This window comes from Salvelinus alpinus, chromosome 5, assembly GCF_045679555.1.
Source record: "Salvelinus alpinus chromosome 5, SLU_Salpinus.1, whole genome shotgun sequence".
NCBI classification, from domain to species: Eukaryota; Metazoa; Chordata; class Actinopteri; order Salmoniformes; family Salmonidae; genus Salvelinus; species Salvelinus alpinus.
The window spans coordinates 4,222,174-4,245,002 of NC_092090.1; the positions used below are offsets into that span (position 1 = coordinate 4,222,174).

General features: G+C 43.5%; 1 protein-coding gene across 2 annotated transcripts in view; it reads right to left on the bottom strand.

The window, feature by feature from the left end:
- Positions 1–22,829, bottom strand: part of lrp3 (low density lipoprotein receptor-related protein 3) — a 74,779-nt gene that overhangs the window by 35,128 nt on the left and 16,822 nt on the right. For both annotated transcript variants that reach the window (XM_071400394.1, XM_071400395.1), the window contains 4 exons: positions 14,401–14,606; positions 8,943–9,136; positions 8,600–8,800; positions 188–409 (listed from right to left, as the gene is read on the bottom strand). In XM_071400394.1, coding sequence (XP_071256495.1) covers positions 188–409; positions 8,600–8,800; positions 8,943–9,136; positions 14,401–14,606 — 823 coding nt within the window. The remainder of the gene's footprint in view (positions 1–187; positions 410–8,599; positions 8,801–8,942; positions 9,137–14,400; positions 14,607–22,829) is intronic.

Here is a 22,829-nt window from a genome sequence, read left to right on the forward strand (position 1 = left end):
GGGTTAGGGTCAAGGTTAGGGTCAGGGTTAAGGTCAGGGTTAGGGTCAGGGTTAAGGTCAGGGTTAGGGTCAGGGTTAAGGTCAGGGTTAAGGTCAGGGTTAGGGTCAGGGTTAGGGTCAGGGTTAAGGTTAGGGTTAGGGTCAGGGTTAAGGTTAGCGTTGTGGGTTAGGGTCAGGGTTAGCCTACCTGGTACGTAGCGTTGAACCCATGCCCAGGGCTGAGTGGTTGGGCCAGGTACTGTAGACTCATCTGTCCTCTACTGGATTCTAACAGGGTTGGTCTCCTGTTGTTATGATGAGACAGGGCCTGCAGGAGGCGCTCTGCTCTCTGGACCAGTCCATCATAGACATGGAGGGAGTCCCCTGGTCCTAACCCCAGGTCCAGCTGCAACACGATGGGCTTAGTGTCCTAGGAGGAGGGATGAGTTCATCGAGTAGTCCACCGAGGGCAACCGTATTGATTAAAAAACGTAAAATTCTAAAATAACAAATTTCTGTGATTTTCCATTGCCTGGCAGACAGTTTATCTAAACAAGCTCTTTAACTCTGCTATAGATCAGTTAGCATGTGTTCAGCTGAGTAACTCTGCTATAGATCAGTCAGCATGTGTAACTCTTCTATAGATCAGTTAGCATGTGTTCAGCTGTGTAACTCTGTTATAGATCAGTCAGCTGTGTAACTCAGCTATAGATCAGTCAGCATGTGTAACTCTGCTATAGATCAGTCAGCATGTGTAACTCTGCTATAGATCAGTCAGCATGTGTTCAGCTGTGTAACTCTGCTACAGATCAGTCAGCTGTGTAACTCTGCTATAGATCAGTCAGCATGTGTAACTCTGTAGATCCAGCTGTGTAACTCTGCTATAGATCAGTCAGCATGTGTTCAGCTGTGTAACTCTGCTATAGATCAGTCAGCATGTGTTCATCTCTTTAACTCTGCTACAGATCAGTCAGCTGTGTAACTCTGCTATAGATCAGTCAGCATGTGTTCAGCTGTGTAACTCTGCTATAGATCAGTCAGCATGTGTAACTCTGCTATAGATCAGTTAGCATGTGTAACTCTGCTATAGATCAGTCAGCATGTGTTCAGCTGTGTAACTCTGCTATAGATCAGTCAGCATGTGTAACTCTGCTATAGATCAGTCAGCATGTGTTCAGCTGTGTAACTCTGCTATAGATCAGTCAGCATGTGTAACTCTGCTATAGATCAGTCAGCATGTGTTCAGCTGTGTAACTCTGCTATAGATCAGTCAGCATGTGTAACTCTGCTATAGATCAGTCAGCATGTGTAACTCTGCTATAGATCAGTCAGCATGTGTTCAGCTGTGTAACTCTGCTATAGATCAGTCAGCATGTGTTCAGCTGTGTAACTCTGCTATAGATCAGTCAGCATGTGTTCAGCTGTGTAACTCTGCTATAGATCAGTCAGCATGTGTTCAGCTGTGTAACTCTGCTATAGATCAGTAAGCATGTGTAACTCTGCTATAGATCAGTCAGCATGTGTTCAGCTGTGTAACTCTGCTATAGATCAGTCAGCATGTGTTCAGCTGTGTAACTCTGCTATAGATCAGTCAGCATGTGTAACTCTGCTATAGATCAGTCAGCATGTGTTCAGCTGTGTAACTCTGCTATAGATAAGTCAGCATGTGTAACTCTGCTATAGATCAGTCAGCATGTGTTCAGCTGTGTAACTCTGCTATAGATCAGTCAGCATGTGTAACTCTGCTATATATCAGTCAGCATGTGTAACTCTGCTATAGATCAGTCAGCATGTGTTCGGCTGTGTAAATCTGCTATAGATCAGTCAGCATGTGTTCAGCTGTGTAACTCTGCTATAGATCAGTCAGCATGTGTTCAGCTGTGTAACTCTGCTATAGATCAGTCAGCATGTGTTCAGCTGTGTAACTCTGCTATAGATCAGTCAGCATGTGTAACTCTGCTATAGATCAGTCAGCATGTGTAACTCTGCTATAGATCAGTCAGCATGTGTTCAGCTGTGTAACTCTGCTATAGATCAGTCAGCATGTGTTCAGCTGTGTGACTCTGCTATAGATCAGTCAGCTGTGTAACTCTGCTATAGATCAGTCAGCATGTGTAACTCTGCTATAGATTAGTCAGCATGTGTTCAGCTGTGTAACTCTGCTATAGATCAGTCAGCATGTGTAACTCTGCTATAGATCAGTCAGCATGTGTAACTCTGCTATAGATCAGTTAGCATGTGTAACTCTGCTATAGATCAGTCAGCATGTGTTCAGCTGTGTAACTCTGCTATAGATCAGTCAGCATGTGTAACTCTGCTATAGATCAGTCAGCATGTGTTCAGCTGTGTAACTCTGCTATAGATCAGTCAGCATGTGTAACTCTGCTATAGATCAGTCAGCATGTGTAACTCTGCTATAGATCAGTCAGCATGTGTAACTCTGCTATAGATCAGTCAGCATGTGTTCAGCTGTGTAACTCTGCTATAGATCAGTCAGCATGTGTAACTCTGCTATAGATCAGTCAGCATGTGTAACTCTGCTATAGATCAGTCAGCATGTGTAACTCTGCTATAGATCAGTCAGCATGTGTAACTCTGCTATAGATCAGTCAGCATGTGTAACTCTGCTATAGATCAGTCAGCATGTGTTCAGCTGTGTAACTCTGCTATAGATCAGTCAGCATGTGTAACTCTGCTATAGATCAGTCAGCATGTGTAACTCTGCTATAGATCAGTCAGCATGTGTAACTCTGCTATAGATCAGTCAGCATGTGTTCAGCTGTGTAACTCTGCTATAGATCAGTCAGCATGTGTAACTCTGCTATAGATCAGTCAGCATGTGTAACTCTGCTATAGATCAGTCAGCATGTGTAACTCTGCTATAGATCAGTCAGCATGTGTAACTCTGCTATAGATCAGTCAGCATGTGTAACTCTGCTATAGATCAGTCAGCATGTGTTCAGCTGTGTAACTCTGCTATAGATCAGTCAGCATGTGTTCAGCTGTGTAACTCTGCTATAGATCAGTCAGCATGTGTAACTCTGCTATAGATCAGTCAGCATGTGTAACTCTGCTATAGATCAGTTAGCATGTGTAACTCTGCTATAGATCAGTCAGCATGTGTTCAGCTGTGTAACTCTGCTATAGATCAGTCAGCATGTGTAACTCTGCTATAGATCAGTCAGCATGTGTAACTCTGCTATAGATCAGTCAGCATGTGTTCAGCTGTGTAACTCTGCTATAGATCAGTCAGCATGTGTAACTCTGCTATAGATCAGTTAGCATGTGTAACTCTGCTATAGATCAGTCAGCATGTGTTCAGCTGTGTAACTCTGCTATAGATCAGTCAGCATGTGTAACTCTGCTATAGATCAGTCAGCATGTGTTCAGCTGTGTAACTCTGCTATAGATCAGTCAGCATGTGTAACTCTGCTATAGATCAGTCAGCATGTGTTCAGCTGTGTAACTCTGCTATAGATCAGTCAGCATGTGTAACTCTGCTATAGATCAGTCAGCATGTGTAACTCTGCTATAGATCAGTCAGCATGTGTTCAGCTGTGTAACTCTGCTATAGATCAGTCAGCATGTGTTCAGCTGTGTAACTCTGCTATAGATCAGTCAGCATGTGTTCAGCTGTGTAACTCTGCTATAGATCAGTAAGCATGTGTAACTCTGCTATAGATCAGTCAGCATGTGTTCAGCTGTGTAACTCTGCTATAGATCAGTCAGCATGTGTTCAGCTGTGTAACTCTGCTATAGATCAGTCAGCATGTGTAACTCTGCTATAGATCAGTCAGCATGTGTTCAGCTGTGTAACTCTGCTATAGATCAGTCAGCTGTGTAACTCTGCTATAGATCAGTCAGCATGTGTAACTCTGCTATAGATCAGTCAGCATGTGTTCAGCTGTGTAACTCTGCTATAGATCAGTCAGCATGTGTAACTCTGCTATAGATCAGTCAGCATGTGTAACTCTGCTATAGATCAGTCAGCATGTGTTCAGCTGTGTAACTCTGCTATAGATCAGTCAGCATGTGTAACTCTGCTATAGATCAGTTAGCATGTGTAACTCTGCTATAGATCAGTCAGCATGTGTTCAGCTGTGTAACTCTGCTATAGATCAGTCAGCATGTGTAACTCTGCTATAGATCAGTCAGCATGTGTTCAGCTGTGTAACTCTGCTATAGATCAGTCAGCATGTGTAACTCTGCTATAGATCAGTCAGCATGTGTTCAGCTGTGTAACTCTGCTATAGATCAGTCAGCATGTGTAACTCTGCTATAGATCAGTCAGCATGTGTAACTCTGCTATAGATCAGTCAGCATGTGTTCAGCTGTGTAACTCTGCTATAGATCAGTCAGCATGTGTTCAGCTGTGTAACTCTGCTATAGATCAGTCAGCATGTGTTCAGCTGTGTAACTCTGCTATAGATCAGTCAGCATGTGTTCAGCTGTGTAACTCTGCTATAGATCAGTAAGCATGTGTAACTCTGCTATAGATCAGTCAGCATGTGTTCAGCTGTGTAACTCTGCTATAGATCAGTCAGCATGTGTTCAGCTGTGTAACTCTGCTATAGATCAGTCAGCATGTGTAACTCTGCTATAGATCAGTCAGCATGTGTTCAGCTGTGTAACTCTGCTATAGATAAGTCAGCATGTGTAACTCTGCTATAGATCAGTCAGCATGTGTTCAGCTGTGTAACTCTGCTATAGATCAGTCAGCATGTGTAACTCTGCTATATATCAGTCAGCATGTGTAACTCTGCTATAGATCAGTCAGCATGTGTTCGGCTGTGTAAATCTGCTATAGATCAGTCAGCATGTGTTCAGCTGTGTAACTCTGCTATAGATCAGTCAGCATGTGTTCAGCTGTGTAACTCTGCTATAGATCAGTCAGCATGTGTTCAGCTGTGTAACTCTGCTATAGATCAGTCAGCATGTGTAACTCTGCTATAGATCAGTCAGCATGTGTAACTCTGCTATAGATCAGTCAGCATGTGTTCAGCTGTGTAACTCTGCTATAGATCAGTCAGCATGTGTTCAGCTGTGTGACTCTGCTATAGATCAGTCAGCTGTGTAACTCTGCTATAGATCAGTCAGCATGTGTAACTCTGCTATAGATTAGTCAGCATGTGTTCAGCTGTGTAACTCTGCTATAGATCAGTCAGCATGTGTAACTCTGCTATAGATCAGTCAGCATGTGTAACTCTGCTATAGATCAGTTAGCATGTGTAACTCTGCTATAGATCAGTCAGCATGTGTTCAGCTGTGTAACTCTGCTATAGATCAGTCAGCATGTGTAACTCTGCTATAGATCAGTCAGCATGTGTTCAGCTGTGTAACTCTGCTATAGATCAGTCAGCATGTGTAACTCTGCTATAGATCAGTCAGCATGTGTAACTCTGCTATAGATCAGTCAGCATGTGTAACTCTGCTATAGATCAGTCAGCATGTGTTCAGCTGTGTAACTCTGCTATAGATCAGTCAGCATGTGTAACTCTGCTATAGATCAGTCAGCATGTGTAACTCTGCTATAGATCAGTCAGCATGTGTAACTCTGCTATAGATCAGTCAGCATGTGTAACTCTGCTATAGATCAGTCAGCATGTGTAACTCTGCTATAGATCAGTCAGCATGTGTTCAGCTGTGTAACTCTGCTATAGATCAGTCAGCATGTGTAACTCTGCTATAGATCAGTCAGCATGTGTAACTCTGCTATAGATCAGTCAGCATGTGTAACTCTGCTATAGATCAGTCAGCATGTGTTCAGCTGTGTAACTCTGCTATAGATCAGTCAGCATGTGTAACTCTGCTATAGATCAGTCAGCATGTGTAACTCTGCTATAGATCAGTCAGCATGTGTAACTCTGCTATAGATCAGTCAGCATGTGTAACTCTGCTATAGATCAGTCAGCATGTGTAACTCTGCTATAGATCAGTCAGCATGTGTTCAGCTGTGTAACTCTGCTATAGATCAGTCAGCATGTGTTCAGCTGTGTAACTCTGCTATAGATCAGTCAGCATGTGTAACTCTGCTATAGATCAGTCAGCATGTGTAACTCTGCTATAGATCAGTTAGCATGTGTAACTCTGCTATAGATCAGTCAGCATGTGTTCAGCTGTGTAACTCTGCTATAGATCAGTCAGCATGTGTAACTCTGCTATAGATCAGTCAGCATGTGTAACTCTGCTATAGATCAGTCAGCATGTGTTCAGCTGTGTAACTCTGCTATAGATCAGTCAGCATGTGTAACTCTGCTATAGATCAGTTAGCATGTGTAACTCTGCTATAGATCAGTCAGCATGTGTTCAGCTGTGTAACTCTGCTATAGATCAGTCAGCATGTGTAACTCTGCTATAGATCAGTCAGCATGTGTTCAGCTGTGTAACTCTGCTATAGATCAGTCAGCATGTGTAACTCTGCTATAGATCAGTCAGCATGTGTTCAGCTGTGTAACTCTGCTATAGATCAGTCAGCATGTGTAACTCTGCTATAGATCAGTCAGCATGTGTAACTCTGCTATAGATCAGTCAGCATGTGTTCAGCTGTGTAACTCTGCTATAGATCAGTCAGCATGTGTTCAGCTGTGTAACTCTGCTATAGATCAGTCAGCATGTGTTCAGCTGTGTAACTCTGCTATAGATCAGTAAGCATGTGTAACTCTGCTATAGATCAGTCAGCATGTGTTCAGCTGTGTAACTCTGCTATAGATCAGTCAGCATGTGTTCAGCTGTGTAACTCTGCTATAGATCAGTCAGCATGTGTAACTCTGCTATAGATCAGTCAGCATGTGTTCAGCTGTGTAACTCTGCTATAGATAAGTCAGCATGTGTAACTCTGCTATAGATCAGTCAGCATGTGTTCAGCTGTGTAACTCTGCTATAGATCAGTCAGCATGTGTAACTCTGCTATATATCAGTCAGCATGTGTAACTCTGCTATAGATCAGTCAGCATGTGTTCGGCTGTGTAAATCTGCTATAGATCAGTCAGCATGTGTTCAGCTGTGTAACTCTGCTATAGATCAGTCAGCATGTGTTCAGCTGTGTAACTCTGCTATAGATCAGTCAGCATGTGTTCAGCTGTGTAACTCTGCTATAGATCAGTCAGCATGTGTAACTCTGCTATAGATCAGTCAGCATGTGTTCAGCTGTGTAACTCTGCTATAGATCAGTCAGCATGTGTAACTCTGCTATAGATCAGTCAGCATGTGTTCAGCTGTGTAACTCTGCTATAGATCAGTCAGCATGTGTTCAGCTGTGTGACTCTGCTATAGATCAGTCAGCTGTGTAACTCTGCTATAGATCAGTCAGCATGTGTAACTCTGCTATAGATTAGTCAGCATGTGTTCAGCTGTGTAACTCTGCTATAGATCAGTCAGCATGTGTAACTCTGCTATAGATCAGTCAGCATGTGTAACTCTGCTATAGATCAGTTAGCATGTGTAACTCTGCTATAGATCAGTCAGCATGTGTTCAGCTGTGTAACTCTGCTATAGATCAGTCAGCATGTGTAACTCTGCTATAGATCAGTCAGCATGTGTAACTCTGCTATAGATCAGTCAGCATGTGTTCAGCTGTGTAACTCTGCTATAGATCAGTCAGCATGTGTAACTCTGCTATAGATCAGTCAGCATGTGTAACTCTGCTATAGATCAGTCAGCATGTGTAACTCTGCTATAGATCAGTCAGCATGTGTTCAGCTGTGTAACTCTGCTATAGATCAGTCAGCATGTGTAACTCTGCTATAGATCAGTCAGCATGTGTAACTCTGCTATAGATCAGTCAGCATGTGTAACTCTGCTATAGATCAGTCAGCATGTGTAACTCTGCTATAGATCAGTCAGCATGTGTAACTCTGCTATAGATCAGTCAGCATGTGTTCAGCTGTGTAACTCTGCTATAGATCAGTCAGCATGTGTTCAGCTGTGTAACTCTGCTATAGATCAGTCAGCATGTGTTCAGCTGTGTAACTCTGCTATAGATCAGTCAGCATGTGTAACTCTGCTATAGATCAGTCAGCATGTGTAACTCTGCTATAGATCAGTCAGCATGTGTAACTCTGCTATAGATCAGTCAGCATGTGTAACTCTGCTATAGATCAGTCAGCATGTGTAACTCTGCTATAGATCAGTCAGCATGTGTTCAGCTGTGTAACTCTGCTATAGATCAGTTAGCATGTGTTCAGCTGTGTAACTCTGCTATAGATCAGTTAGCATGTGTTCAGCTGTGTAACTCTGCTATAGATCAGTCAGCATGTGTCTAGTATGCATTCACACGTCAGGAAAACTATGATTTATTAACTTATTTATTTAGAAAAATACAAACTACGATGAACAGATTCCTCTGTGGCGCAGCACTCTAAGGCATCTCAGTGCTAGAGACGGCACTACGGACACCCTGGTTCGAATCCAGGCTGTATCACAACCCGGCCGTGATCGGGAGACCCGTAGGGCGGCAGACAAATGGCCCAGCGTCGTCCGGGTTTTGGACGGTGTAGGCCGTCATTGTAAATAAGAATTTGTTTCTTAACTGATTTACCTAGTTAAAGGTTAATTAATCTGCCCCAGCACCCATCAGCTAATGGATTGTGTTAAATATAGTAGGTGTTAAACTCCTCCCTACCTGAGTGTCCAGTAGCCAGGAGCACCTCAACTCCCCCAAAGCGCTGCGGTTGGGACGGAAGAAGTCTGGGGAGGCGAACGTCCCGTAGAAGTTCCCCAGGCGTTTCCCGCAGGCCGTGTCGGGGCACCCTGCCTCGTCCGAGCCGTCGGGGCAGTCCTGGGCTCCGTTGCAGCGCAGCGATTGGGGCAGGCAGCGAGTGGACTGGAGAAAAAGAAGACAACTTTATTGTTCCTTATCACCCCCACGAGACGTAGGAAGCAACGGGCCAACCCAGTGTAGAATATTGTTCCTATCAGAGTTTCAACTCCCCTCTGGTTGCTTCCCTAACCTATGGGTTACCTACCTGGGCCTGGGTACAGGGGGCGGTGCCGGGGGGGCAGAGGGAGGCGCGGGGAGGCGTGGGAGGGGGGGTACAGCTCCGTTCGTCAGTAGCGTCGCCACACTCATCCAGGCCGTTACAGCGCCACGTCCGAGGAAGACATTTACCGTTACCACACAGGAACTCATCACTCTGACAGCTGGACTGGCCCAGGCGACCTGGAGGATCGGGCATAATGACAGACACAGAGACGTTAACACTACTGACATGTCAACAGACACATTACAACAGACACGGACGCATTATCGAGGACGCATTATTACAGACACGTTCCAATAAAGGAATTATCACAGACACATCGTCGCAAACACATGACCACAGACACATTATTACAGACACATTACCACAGACACATTACCACAGACACATGACCACAGACACATTATTACAGACACATTACCACAGACACATTACCACAGACACATTATTACAGACACATTACCACAGACACATGACCACAGACACATTATTACAGACACATTACCACAGACACATGACCACAGACACATTATTACAGACGCATTACCACAGACACATGACCACAGACACATTATTACAGACGCATTACCACAGACACATGACCACAGACACATGACCACAGACACATTATTACAGACGCATTACCACAGACACATTATTACAGACGCATTACCACAGACACATGACCACAGACACATTATTACAGACGCATTATTACAGACGCATGACCACAGACACATTATTACAGACACATTATTACAGACGCATGACCACAGACACATTATTACAGACGCATGACCACAGACACATTATTACAGACACATTATTACAGACGCATGACCACAGACACATTATTACAGACGCATTACCACAGACACATTATTACAGACACATTATTACAGACGCATGACCACAGACACATTATTACAGACGCATTACCACAGACACATTATTACAGACACATTATTACAGACGCATGACCACAGACACATTATTACAGACGCATGACCACAGACACATGACCACAGACACATGACCACAGACACATCCCTACAGACACATTATCACAGACAAAGTATTACAGCCACATGATCACGGCCACATTATCGCAGATACATCACTACAGGCATTATTACAGACACATCGCATACACATTGTTACAGACACATTGCTACAGACACATTGTTACAGACACAGCAACAACCCCGGCGTAACCACAAACACATTATTACAGACACGTCGACAACACTGCCATAACAACAGACACATTGTTACTGTCATGTATCAGTATGTAGAGGTGAGTACGGAGTCAGGCGCAGGACACAGAACTGAGTAAATTCCACGCAGGGAAAACACACCATAACACAGAAGGCTGATAACACTAGACAAGGAACAATCACACACAAAACATCATGGGAACCAGAGGGTTAAACAGGGAAATAATTATAACGTAATGGGAACCAGGTGTGAACAATCAAGACAAAACAAATGGAAAAAAGAAACGTAGATCGGTGGCAGCTAGAAAGCCGGTGACGACGACCGCCGAACGCTGCCCGAACAAGGAGAGGCACCAACTTCGGCGGAAGTCGTGACACATAAACTATACATTTTATACATATACAAACCACCCATCAACAAACCACCCAACAACAAACTACCCAACAACAAACCTCCCAACAACAAACCATCCAACAACAAACTACCCAACAACAAACTACCCAACAACAAACCTCCCAACACCAAACCACCCAACACCAAACCACCCAACAACAAACCACCCAACAACAAACTACCCAACAACAAACCACCCGACAACAAACTACCCAACAACAAACCACCCATCAACAAACTACCCAACAACAAACTACCCACCAAACTACCCCAACAACAAACCTCCCAACAACAAACCACTCATCAACAAACTACCCAACAACAAATTACCCATCAACAAACTACCCACCAAACTACCCCAACAACAAACCTCCCAACAACAAACTACCCATCAACAAACTACCCACCAAACTACCCCATCAACAAACTACCCAACAACAAACCGCCCATCAACAAACTACCCAACAATAAATCACCCAACAACAAACCACCCATCAACAAACTACCCAACAACAAACCGCCCATCAACAAACTACCCAACAATAAATCACCCAGCAACAAACCACCCATCAACAAACTACCCAACAACAAACCGCCCATCAACAAACTACCCAACAACAAACCACCCAACAACAAACTACCCAACAATAAATCACCCAACAACAAACCACCCATCAACAAACTACCCAACAACAAACCGCCCATCAAACTACCCAACAACAAACTACCCAACAACAAACTACCCAACAACAAACTACCCAACACCAAACCACCCAACAACAAACCTCCCAACAACAAACCATCCAACAACAAACTACCCAACAACAAACTACCCAACAACAAACCACCCAACAACAAACTACCCAACAACAAACCACCCAACAACAAACCACCCAACAACAAACCACCCAACAACAAACTACCCAACAACAAACCGCCCACCAAACTACCCCATCAACAAACTACCCAATAACAAACCACCCACCAAACTACCCCAACAACAAACCTCCCAACAACAAACCACTCATCAACAAACTACCCAACAACAAACCACCCGACAACAAACTACCCAACAACAAACCACCCATCAACAAACTACCCAACAACAAACTACCCACCAAACTACCCCAACAACAAACCTCCCAACAACAAACCACTCATCAACAAACTACCCAACAACAAACTACCCATCAACAGACTACCCAACAACAAACTACCCAACACCAAACCACCCAACAACAAACCTCCCAACAACAAACCATCCAACAACAAACTACCCAACAACAAACTACCCAACAACAAACCACCCAACAACAAACTACCCAACAACAAACCACCCAACAACAAACCACCCAACAACAAACCACCCAACAACAAACCGCCCACCAAACTACCCCATCAACAAACCACCCACCAAACTACCCCAACAACAAACCTCCCAACAACAAACTACCCATCAACAAACTACCCACCAAACTACCCCATCAACAAACTACCCAACAACAAACGACCCATCAACAAACTACCCAACAACAAACCGCCCATCAACAAACCTCCCAACAACAAACTACCCATCAACAAACTACCCAGCAACAAACCACCCATCAACAAACTACCCAACAACAAACCGCCCATCAACAAACCGCCCATCAACAAACTACCCAACAATAAATCACCCATCAACAAACTACCCATCAACAAACTACCCAACAACAAACCGCCCACCAAACTACCCATCAACAAACTACCCAACAACAAACCGCCCACCAAACCACCCATCAACAAACTACCCAACAACAAACCGCCCACCAAACTACCCATCAACAAACTACCCAACAACAAACCGCCCATCAAACTACCCAACAACAAACCGCCCATCAACAAACCACCCAACAACAAACCACCCAACAACAAACTACCCAACAACAAACCACCCCTCAAACTGCCCCAACAGGTGGCAGGTAGACTAGTGGTTAGAGCGTTGGGTTAACATTGGGTTAACAAGGCAGTTAACCCAATGTTCCCCTGAGCAAGGCAGTTAACCCACTGTTCCCCTGAACAAGGCAGTTAACCTACTGCTCCCCTGAACAAGGCAGTTAACCCAATGTTCCCCTGAGCAAGGCAGTTAACCCACTGTTCCCCTGAACAAGGCAGTTAACCTACTGTTCCCCTGAACAAGGCAGTTATCCTACTGCTCCCCGGGCGCCGAAGACATGTCGATAGCCCCCCCCCCCCACCTCTCTGATTCAGAGGGGTTGGGTTAAATGCGGAAGACACGTTTCAGTTGAATCCATTCAGTTGTGGAACTGACGAGGTAACACCCCCTTTCCCAACAGTAAAACACCCAACAACAAACGACAGAAAATAATCTGTGGTGTTTTTGAGGACAGGGCGACTCTCATCAATGTCTTCTGCCAATACAGCTCAATGGCAGACAGCTTTACTAACGTACTCAATACCTGCTTATTGATTTGTGACACGTCGTCCTGGGGTAAAACAGGACAAGCTTAGTGCCTCTCTCCTCTCCTTTCATCCCACACAGTATTGATTGTGGGTCCCACACTGTAAAAAGCCAACTGGCTGTGTTTTTCTCTCACAGCTGTTATCAGTGACACCATCAATGCCAGATGGTAGTTAGATAGAGAAGGTGAACACCCAGTCTGCTCTCGGTACAACCAACACAGCGCATTCCATTGTCCTACCTTTATCAGCCTGTTCCTCTTCCTCCTTCCCCTCCCTCCTCCTCCTCCCTCCTCTCCTTCCCTCTCATCCTCTCCTTCTCTCTACTCCTCTCCCTCTCCTCCTCCCTCCCCTCTCCCTCTTCTCCATCCCTCTCCTCCTCCCTCCCTCCTCCCCTCTCCTCCTCTCCCTCCCTTTCCTCCTCTCCTTCCCTCTCTCTTCTCCTCTCCCTCCTCTCCCCTCTCCTCCTCCCTCCCCTCTCCCTCCCCCCTCTCCTCCTCTCCTTCCCTCTACTCCTCTCCTTCTCTCCCTCCTTCTCCCTCCTTCTCCTCCTGCTCCTTTCCCTCCCCTCCCTCTCCTCCTATACTTCTCTCTGCTCTCCCTCCTTCTCCTCCTCTCCCTCTACACCTATCCCTCCCTCCTCCTCTTCTCCCACACTCTAATCCTCTCCCTCCATCCCCTCTTCTCCCTCCCTCTCCTCCTCTCCCTCCCTCTCCTCCTCACCCTTCCCTCCCCTCTTCTCCCTCCATCTCCTCCTCTCCCTCCCTCCCTCTCCCTCCCCTACTTTCCCTCCCTCTCCTCCTCCTCTCCCTTCCCTCCCTCCCTCTTCTCCCCTACTTTCCCTCCCTCCCTCTCCTCCTCTCCCTCCCTCTCCTCCTCTCCCTCTCCACCTTCTCCTCTCCTCCTCCTCTCCCTTCCCTCCCTCCCTCTTCTCCCCTACTTTCCCTCCCTCTCCTCCTCTCCCTCCCTCTCCACCTTCTCCTCCTCTCCCTTCCCTCCCTCTCCTCCTCCTCTCCCTTCCCTCCCTCTCCTCCTCCTCTCCCTCCTCCTCCTCTCCCTTCCCTCCCTCCCTCTTCTCCCCTACTTTCCCTCCCTCTCCTCCTCTCCCTCCCTCTCCTCCTCTCCCTCTCCACCTTCTCCTCTCCCTCCCTCTCCTCCTCTCCCTTCCCTTCCTCCCTCTCCCTTCCCTCCCTCTCCTCCTCTCCCTCTCCACCTTCTCTTCTCCCTCCCTCCTCCTCTCCCTTCCCTCCCTCTCCTCCTCCTCTCCCTTCCCTCCCTCCATCTCCTCCTCTCCCTCCACCTCCACCTTCTCCTCTCCCTCTCCTCCTCCTCTCCCCCCCTACCTTGTATGTATCCAGGAAGTGTCTCTCACCTCTGATATAAGACAGTCTGAACCCCTGAGCCAGTCCTGAGCTGTTGGCCTGTGAGTGGAAGTAGAGCCACACTCTCCCAATGGAAGAGATGAAGGGAGGTGGGAGGAGGGATCCACACACCCGGTACTCCTCTCTCCAGGTGGGGCCCAGGAGCAGCCAGTCCCCCTGACACTGACCTGACTCCTCCAGGTCAAAGTTAGGGAAGCTGAGGGGAGGATACAGGGAGACAGACGAGGGACATGGGTTAGACAAAAGGGTTAGGGACACATGGTCAAGGTAGTGTCTACGTTGTTACTTTACCCCATATACACACACACACACACGCACGCACGCACGCACACGCACACGCACACGCACACACACATACAGACACACACACACACTGATCGGAGCAGCGAGGAAAGAGGGACGTGTTTAAGGAGTCAGCAGGAAGTGTAGTTGCAGGAGGAGGAACAGGAAGCACTGACAAAAGCATTACATCATCCCTGATGGCTCAGCTACTCCGGCGAGTGCATTAATTTAATTAATGAATGAACGTGTGTGTGTGTGTGTGTGTGTGTGTGTGTGTGTGTGTGTGTGTTATGACCCAGCTGAGATCATTACTAAGTGGGAGAGAGAAGCAGAAGCGTTGGGTGGCAGGACTCCAACAGATCAATATCTCCTCTCCTATTGGACGAGACGACCGGCTCATACAGGTCACCACCCAAATGGCTCCCTCTTCCCTATTAGATGCACTTCTTCAGACCAGGGCCCCTGGGAAGAGGCTCGGGATGCCTTCACTTCTTCAGACCAGGGCCCCTGGGAAGAGGCTCGGGATGCCTTCACTTCTTCAGACCAGGGCCCCTGGGAAGAGGCTCGGGATGCCTTCACTTCTTCAGACCAGGGCCCCTGGGGAGAGGCTCGGGATGCCTTCACTTCTTCAGACCAGGGCCCCTGGGAAGAGGCTCGGGATGCCTTCACAGCCTTGGACTGAGATTATAGACGCTGCTGTGTCTACAGTTAAACACCGTCATATACTACCCATCTACTACCCATCTACTACCCATCTACTACCCATCTACTACCCATCTACTACCCATCTACTACCCATCTACTACCCAGTGTGTCTACAGTTAAACACCATCATATACTACCCATCTACTACCCATCTACTACCCATCTACTACCCATCTACTACCCATCTACTACCCATCTACTACCCAGTGTGTCTACAGTTAAACACCATCATATACTACCCATCTACTACCCATATACTACCCATCTACTACCCATCTACTACCCATCTACTACCCATCTACTACCCAATGTGTCTACAGTTAAACACCGTCATATACTACCCATCTACTACCCATCTACTACCCAGTGTGTCTACAGTTAAACACCGTCATATACTACCCATCTACTACCCATCTACTACCCATCTACTACCCATCTACTACCCATCTACTACCCATCTACTACCCATCTACTACCCAATGTGTCTACAGTTAAACACCGTCATATACTACCCATCTACTACCCATCTACTACCCATCTACTACCCAGTGTGTCTACAGTTAAACACCATCACTACTACCATCTACTACCCATCTACTACCCATCTACTACCCATCTACTACCCAGTGTGTCTACAGTTAAACACCATCATATACTACCATCTACTACCCATCTACTACCCATCTACTACCCATCTACTACCCATCTACTACCCAATGTGTCTACAGTTAAACACCATCATCTACTACCCATCTACTACCCAATGTGTCTACAGTTAAACACCGTCATATACTACCCATCTACTACCCATCTACTACCCATCTACTACCCAGTGTGTCTACAGTTAAACACAATCATCTACTACCCATCTACTACCCATCTACTACCATCTACTACCCATCTACTACCCATCTACTACCCAGTGTGTCTACAGTTAAACACCATCATATACTACCATCTACTACCCATCTACTACCCATCTACTACCCATCTACTACCCATCTACTACCCAATGTGTCTACAGTTAAACACCATCATCTACTACCCATCTACTACCCAATGTGTCTACAGTTAAACACCGTCATATACTACCCATCTACTACCCATCTACTACCCATCTACTACCCAGTGTGACTACAGTTAAACACAATCATCTACTACCCATCTACTACCCATCTACTACCATCTACTACCCATCTACTACCCATCTACTACCCAGTGTGTCTACAGTTAAACACCATCATATACTACCATCTACTACCCATCTACTACCCATCTACTACCCATCTACTACCCATCTACTACCCAGTGTGTCTACAGTTAAACACAATCATCTACTACCCATCTACTACCCATCTACTACCCATCTACTACCCAGTGTGTCTACAGTTAAACACCGTCATATACTACCCATCTACTACCCAGTGTGTCTACAGTTAAACACCATCATATACTACCATCTACTACCCATCTACTACCCATCTACTACCCAGTGTGACTACAGTTAAACACCATCATCTACTACCCATATACTACCCATCTACTACCCAGTGTGTCTACAGTTAAACACCATCATATACTACCATCTACTACCCATCTACTACCCATCTACTACCCAGTGTGTCTACAGTTAAACACCATCATATACTACCCATCTACTACCCATCTACTACCCATCTACTACCCAGTGTGACTACAGTTAAACACCATCATCTACTACCCATCTACTACCCATCTACTACCCAGTGTGACTACAGTTAAACACCATCATCTACTACCCATCTACTACCCATCTACTACCCAGTGTGACTACAGTTAAACACCATCATCTACTACCCATCTACTACCCATCTACTACCCAGTGTGTCTACAGTTAAACACCATCATATACTACCCATCTACTACCCAGTGTGACTACAGTTAAACACCATCATCTACTACCCATCTACTACCCATCTACTACCCATCTACTACCCAGTGTGTCTACAGTTAAACACAATCATCTACTACCCATCTACTACCCATCTACTACCCATCTACTACCCATCTACTACCCAGTGTGTCTACAGTTAAACACCATCATATACTATGTGGTTTGTAACGGTGGTGTTCCTGCAAGCTGGAATAAGAGAAAAGACCAAGAGATCTAGAGAGGAGGAGCATTTTACAGGTATAGATATATGTACAGGTATAGTACAGGTATAGATATATGTACAGGTATAGATATATGTATAGGTATAGATATATGTATAGGTATAGATATATGTACAGGTATAGATATATGTACAGGTATAGATATATGTACAGGTATAGATATATGTACAGGTATAGATATATGTACAGGTATAGATATATGTATAGGTATAGATATATGTACAGGTATAGATATATGTACAGGTATATATATATGTACAGGTATAGATATATGTACAGGTATAGATATATGTACAGGTATAGATATATGTACAGGTATATATATATGTACAGGTATAGATATATGTATAAAGATATATGTACAGGTATATATATATATGTACAGGTATAGATATATGTACAGGTATAGATATATGTACAGGTATATGTACAGGTATATGTACAGGTATAGATATATGTACAGGTATAGATATATGTACAGGTATATATATATGTACAGGTATAGATATATGTACAGGTATAGATATATGTACAGGTATATATATATATGTATATAGATATATGTATAGGTATAGATATATGTACAGGTATAGATATATGTACAGGTATAGATATATGTACAGGTATAGATATATGTATATAGATATATGTACAGGTATAGATATATGTATATATATATATGTATAGGTATAGATATATGTACAGGTATAGATATATGTACAGGTATAGATATATGTACAGGTATATATATATGTACAGGTATAGATATATGTATATAGATATATGTACAGGTATAGATATATGTACAGGTATAGATATATGTACAGGTATAGATATATGTACAGGTATAGATATATATATATAGATATATGTACAAGTATAGATATATGTATATATATATATATAGGTATAGATATATGTATATAGATATATGTACAGGTATAGATATATGTACAGGTATAGATATATGTACAGGTATAGATATATGTACAGGTATAGATATATGTACAGGTATAGATATATGTATATAGATATATGTACAGGTATAGATATATGTACAGGTATATATATATATATATATATATATATATATATATATATATGTACAGGTATAGATATATGTACAGGTATAGATATATGTACAGGTATAGATATATGTACAGGTATAGATATATGTACAGGTATAGTACAGGTATAGATATATGTACAGGTATAGATATATGTACAGGTATAGATATATGTACAGGTATAGATATATGTACAGGTATAGATATATGTACAGGTATAGATATATGTACAGGTATAGATATATGTATAGGTATAGATATATGTACAGGTATAGATATATGTACAGGTATATATATATGTACAGGTATAGATATATGTACAGGTATAGATATATGTACAGGTATAGATATATGTACAGGTATATATATATGTACAGGTATAGATATATGTACAGGTATAGATATATGTATAAAGATATATGTACAGGTATATATATATATGTACAGGTATAGATATATGTACAGGTATAGATATATGTACAGGTATATGTACAGGTATATGTACAGGTATAGATATATGTACAGGTATAGATATATGTACAGGTATATATATATGTACAGGTATAGATATATGTACAGGTATAGATATATGTACAGGTATATATATATATGTATATAGATATATGTATAGGTATAGATATATGTACAGGTATAGATATATGTACAGGTATAGATATATGTACAGGTATAGATATATGTATATAGATATATGTACAGGTATAGATATATGTATATATATATATGTATAGGTATAGATATATGTACAGGTATAGATATATGTACAGGTATAGATATATGTACAGGTATATATATATGTACAGGTATAGATATATGTATATAGATATATGTACAGGTATAGATATATGTACAGGTATAGATATATGTACAGGTATAGATATATGTACAGGTATAGATATATATATATAGATATATGTACAAGTATAGATATATGTATATATATATATATAGGTATAGATATATGTATATAGATATATGTACAGGTATAGATATATGTACAGGTATAGATATATGTACAGGTATAGATATATGTACAGGTATAGATATATGTATATAGATATATGTATATAGATATATGTACAGGTATAGATATATGTACAGGTATATATATATATATATATATATGTACAGGTATAGATATATGTACAGGTATAGATATATGTACAGGTATAGATATATGTACAGGTATAGATATATGTACAGGTATAGTACAGGTATAGATATATGTACAGGTATAGATATATGTACAGGTATAGATATATGTACAGGTATAGATATATGTACAGGTATAGATATATGTACAAGTATATATATATGTACAGGTATTACTGATGAGACCTGGCTGTGTGGTTCTATCAGGCTGTATTACCGATGAGATCTGGCTGTGTGGTTCTATCAGACTGTATTACTGTTGAGATCTGGCTGTGTGGTTCTATCAGACTGTATTACTGATGAGATCTGGCTGTGTGGTTCTATCAGGCTGTATTACTGATGAGATCTGGCTGTGGTTCTATCAGGCTGTATTACTGATGAGTCCTGGCTGTAACTGAGTCAGGTTTCTAGGCCTCCTTGCTCGCACAAGCTTTTTCAGTTCTGCCCAAAATGTTTCTATAGGATTGAGGTCGGGCTTTGTGATGGCCACTCCAATACCTTGACTTTGTTGTCCTTAAGCCAGTTTGCCACAACTTTGGAAGTATGCTTGGGGTCATTATCCATTTGGAAGACCCATTTGCGACCAAGCTTTAACTTCCTGACTGATGTCTTGAGATGTTGCTTCAATATATCCACATCATTTTCCTGTCTGATGATGCCATATATTTCGTTAGGTGCCCCAGTTCCTCCTGCAGCAAAGCACCCCCACAACATGATGCTGCCACCCCCGTGCTTCACGGTTGGGATGGTGTTCTTCGGCTTGCAAGCCTCCCCCTTTTTCCTCCAAACATAACGATGGTCATTATGGCCAAACAGTTCTATTTTTGTTTCATCAGACAGGAGGACATTTCTCCAAAAAGTACGATCTTTGTCCCTATGTGTGGTTGCAAACCGTAGTTTGGCTTTTTTATGGCGGTTTTGGAGCAGTGGCTTCTTCCTTGCTGAGCGGCCTTTCAGGTTATGTCGATATAGGACTCATTTTACTGTGGATATAGATACTTTTGTACCTGTTTCCTCCAGCATCTTCACAAGGTCCTTCGCTGTTGTTCTGGGATTGATTTGCACTTTTCGCACCAAAGTACGTTCATCTCTAGGGGACAGAACGTGTCTCCTTCCTGAGCGGTATGATGACCGTGTGGTCCCATGGTGTTTATACTTGCATACTATTGTTTGTACTGATGAATGTGGTACCTTCAGGCGTTTGGAAATTGCTCCCAAGGATGAACCAGACTTGTGGAGGTCTACAATTATTATTCTGAGGTCTTGGCTGATTTCTTTTGATTTTCCCATGATGTCAAGCAAAGAGGCACTGAGTTTGAAGGTAGGCCTTGAAATACACCGACAGGTACACCTCCAATTGACTCAAATGATGTCAATTAGCCTATCAGAAGCTTCTAAAGCCATCCTTTTCTGGAATTTTCTAAGCTGTTTAAAGGCACAGTCAACTTAATGTATGTAAACTTCTGACCCATTGGAATTGTAACACAGTGAATTATAAGTGAAATAATCGGTAAACAATTGTTGGAACAATGACTTGTGTCACAAAGTAGATGTCCTAACCGACTTGCCAAAACTATAGTTTGTTAACAAGAAATTTGTGGAGTGGTTGAAAAACGAGTTTTAATGACCAACAAAAGTGTATGTAAACTACCGACTTCAACTGTATGTCCCAAATGTATAGGCACCCTATTCCGTATAGGCACCCTATTCTCCATAGGCCCTGGTCAAAAGTAGTGCACTAAATAGGGAACCATTTGGGAGACAGGCTCTATGTGATCTGATAAGCAGCTGCTGCAGCCTGCAGGACACAGTGGAGAGGACACTGAGTCAACACTACCCAGGTTGCTGCTCTCTCTGTCTCTGTCTCTCTCTGTGTGTGTGTGTGTGTGTGTGTGTGTGTGTGTGTGTGTGTGTGTGTGTGTGTGTGTGTGTGTGTGTGTGTGTGTGTGTGTGTGTGTGTGTGTGTGTGTGTGTGTGTGTGTGTGTGTGTGTAGCAGCTGTCCTCCCCGTGATAACATATCATGTCTTGGAGAGAAGAGGAGAGTGATTAATCTGAACATTTTATGAAACCATCCCTCCATCTGGTGCTCTCTCTGTCTCTCTCTCTGTCTCTCTCTCTCTCTCTCTCTCTCTCTCTCTCTCTCTCTCTTTTGATGACATCAACGCCATCAAAAGGAACATAACATTTGAGTCCCCAAAGCAAGTCGGTCCCGGGGCTCACAGACCCCACAGAGACCCAGGACAGCAACACAATCCACAGAGACCCAGGACAGCAACACAATCCACAGAGACCCAGGACAGCAACACAATTAGATGGTGATTACATCTCTCCTGTCTCCCTCTATGTTACCTGATGGTGATAACCTCTCCCCTGTCTCCCTCTATGTTACCTGATGGTGATAACCTCTCTCCTGTCTCCCTCTATGTTACCTGATGGTGATAACCTCTCTCCTGTCCCCCTCTATGTTACCTGATGGTGATAACATCTCTCCTGTCCCCCTCTATGTTACCTGATGGTGATAACCTCTCTCCTGTCTCCCTCTATGTTACCTGATGGTGATAACATCTCTCCTGTCCCCCTCTATGTTACCTGATGGTGATAACCTCTCTCCTGTCTCCCTCTATGTTACCTGATGGTGATAACCTCTCTCCTGTCCCCCTCTATGTTGTTACCTGATGGTGATAACCTCTCTCCTGTCCCCCTCTATGTTATCTGATGGTGATAACCTCTCTCCTGTCCCCCTCTATGTTGTTACCTGATGGTGATAACCTCTCTCCTGTCCCCCTCTATGTTACCTGATGGTGATAACCTCTCTCCTGTCTCCCTCTATGTTACCTGATGGTGATAACCTCTCTCCTGTCTCCCTCTATGTTACCTGATGGTGATAACCTCTCTCCTGTCCCCCTCTATGTTGTTACCTGATGGTGATAACCTCTCTCCTGTCCCCCTCTATGTTACCTGATGGTGATAACCTCTCTCCTGTCCCCCTCTATGTTACCTGATGGTGATAACCTCTCTCCTGTCTCCCTCTATGTTACCT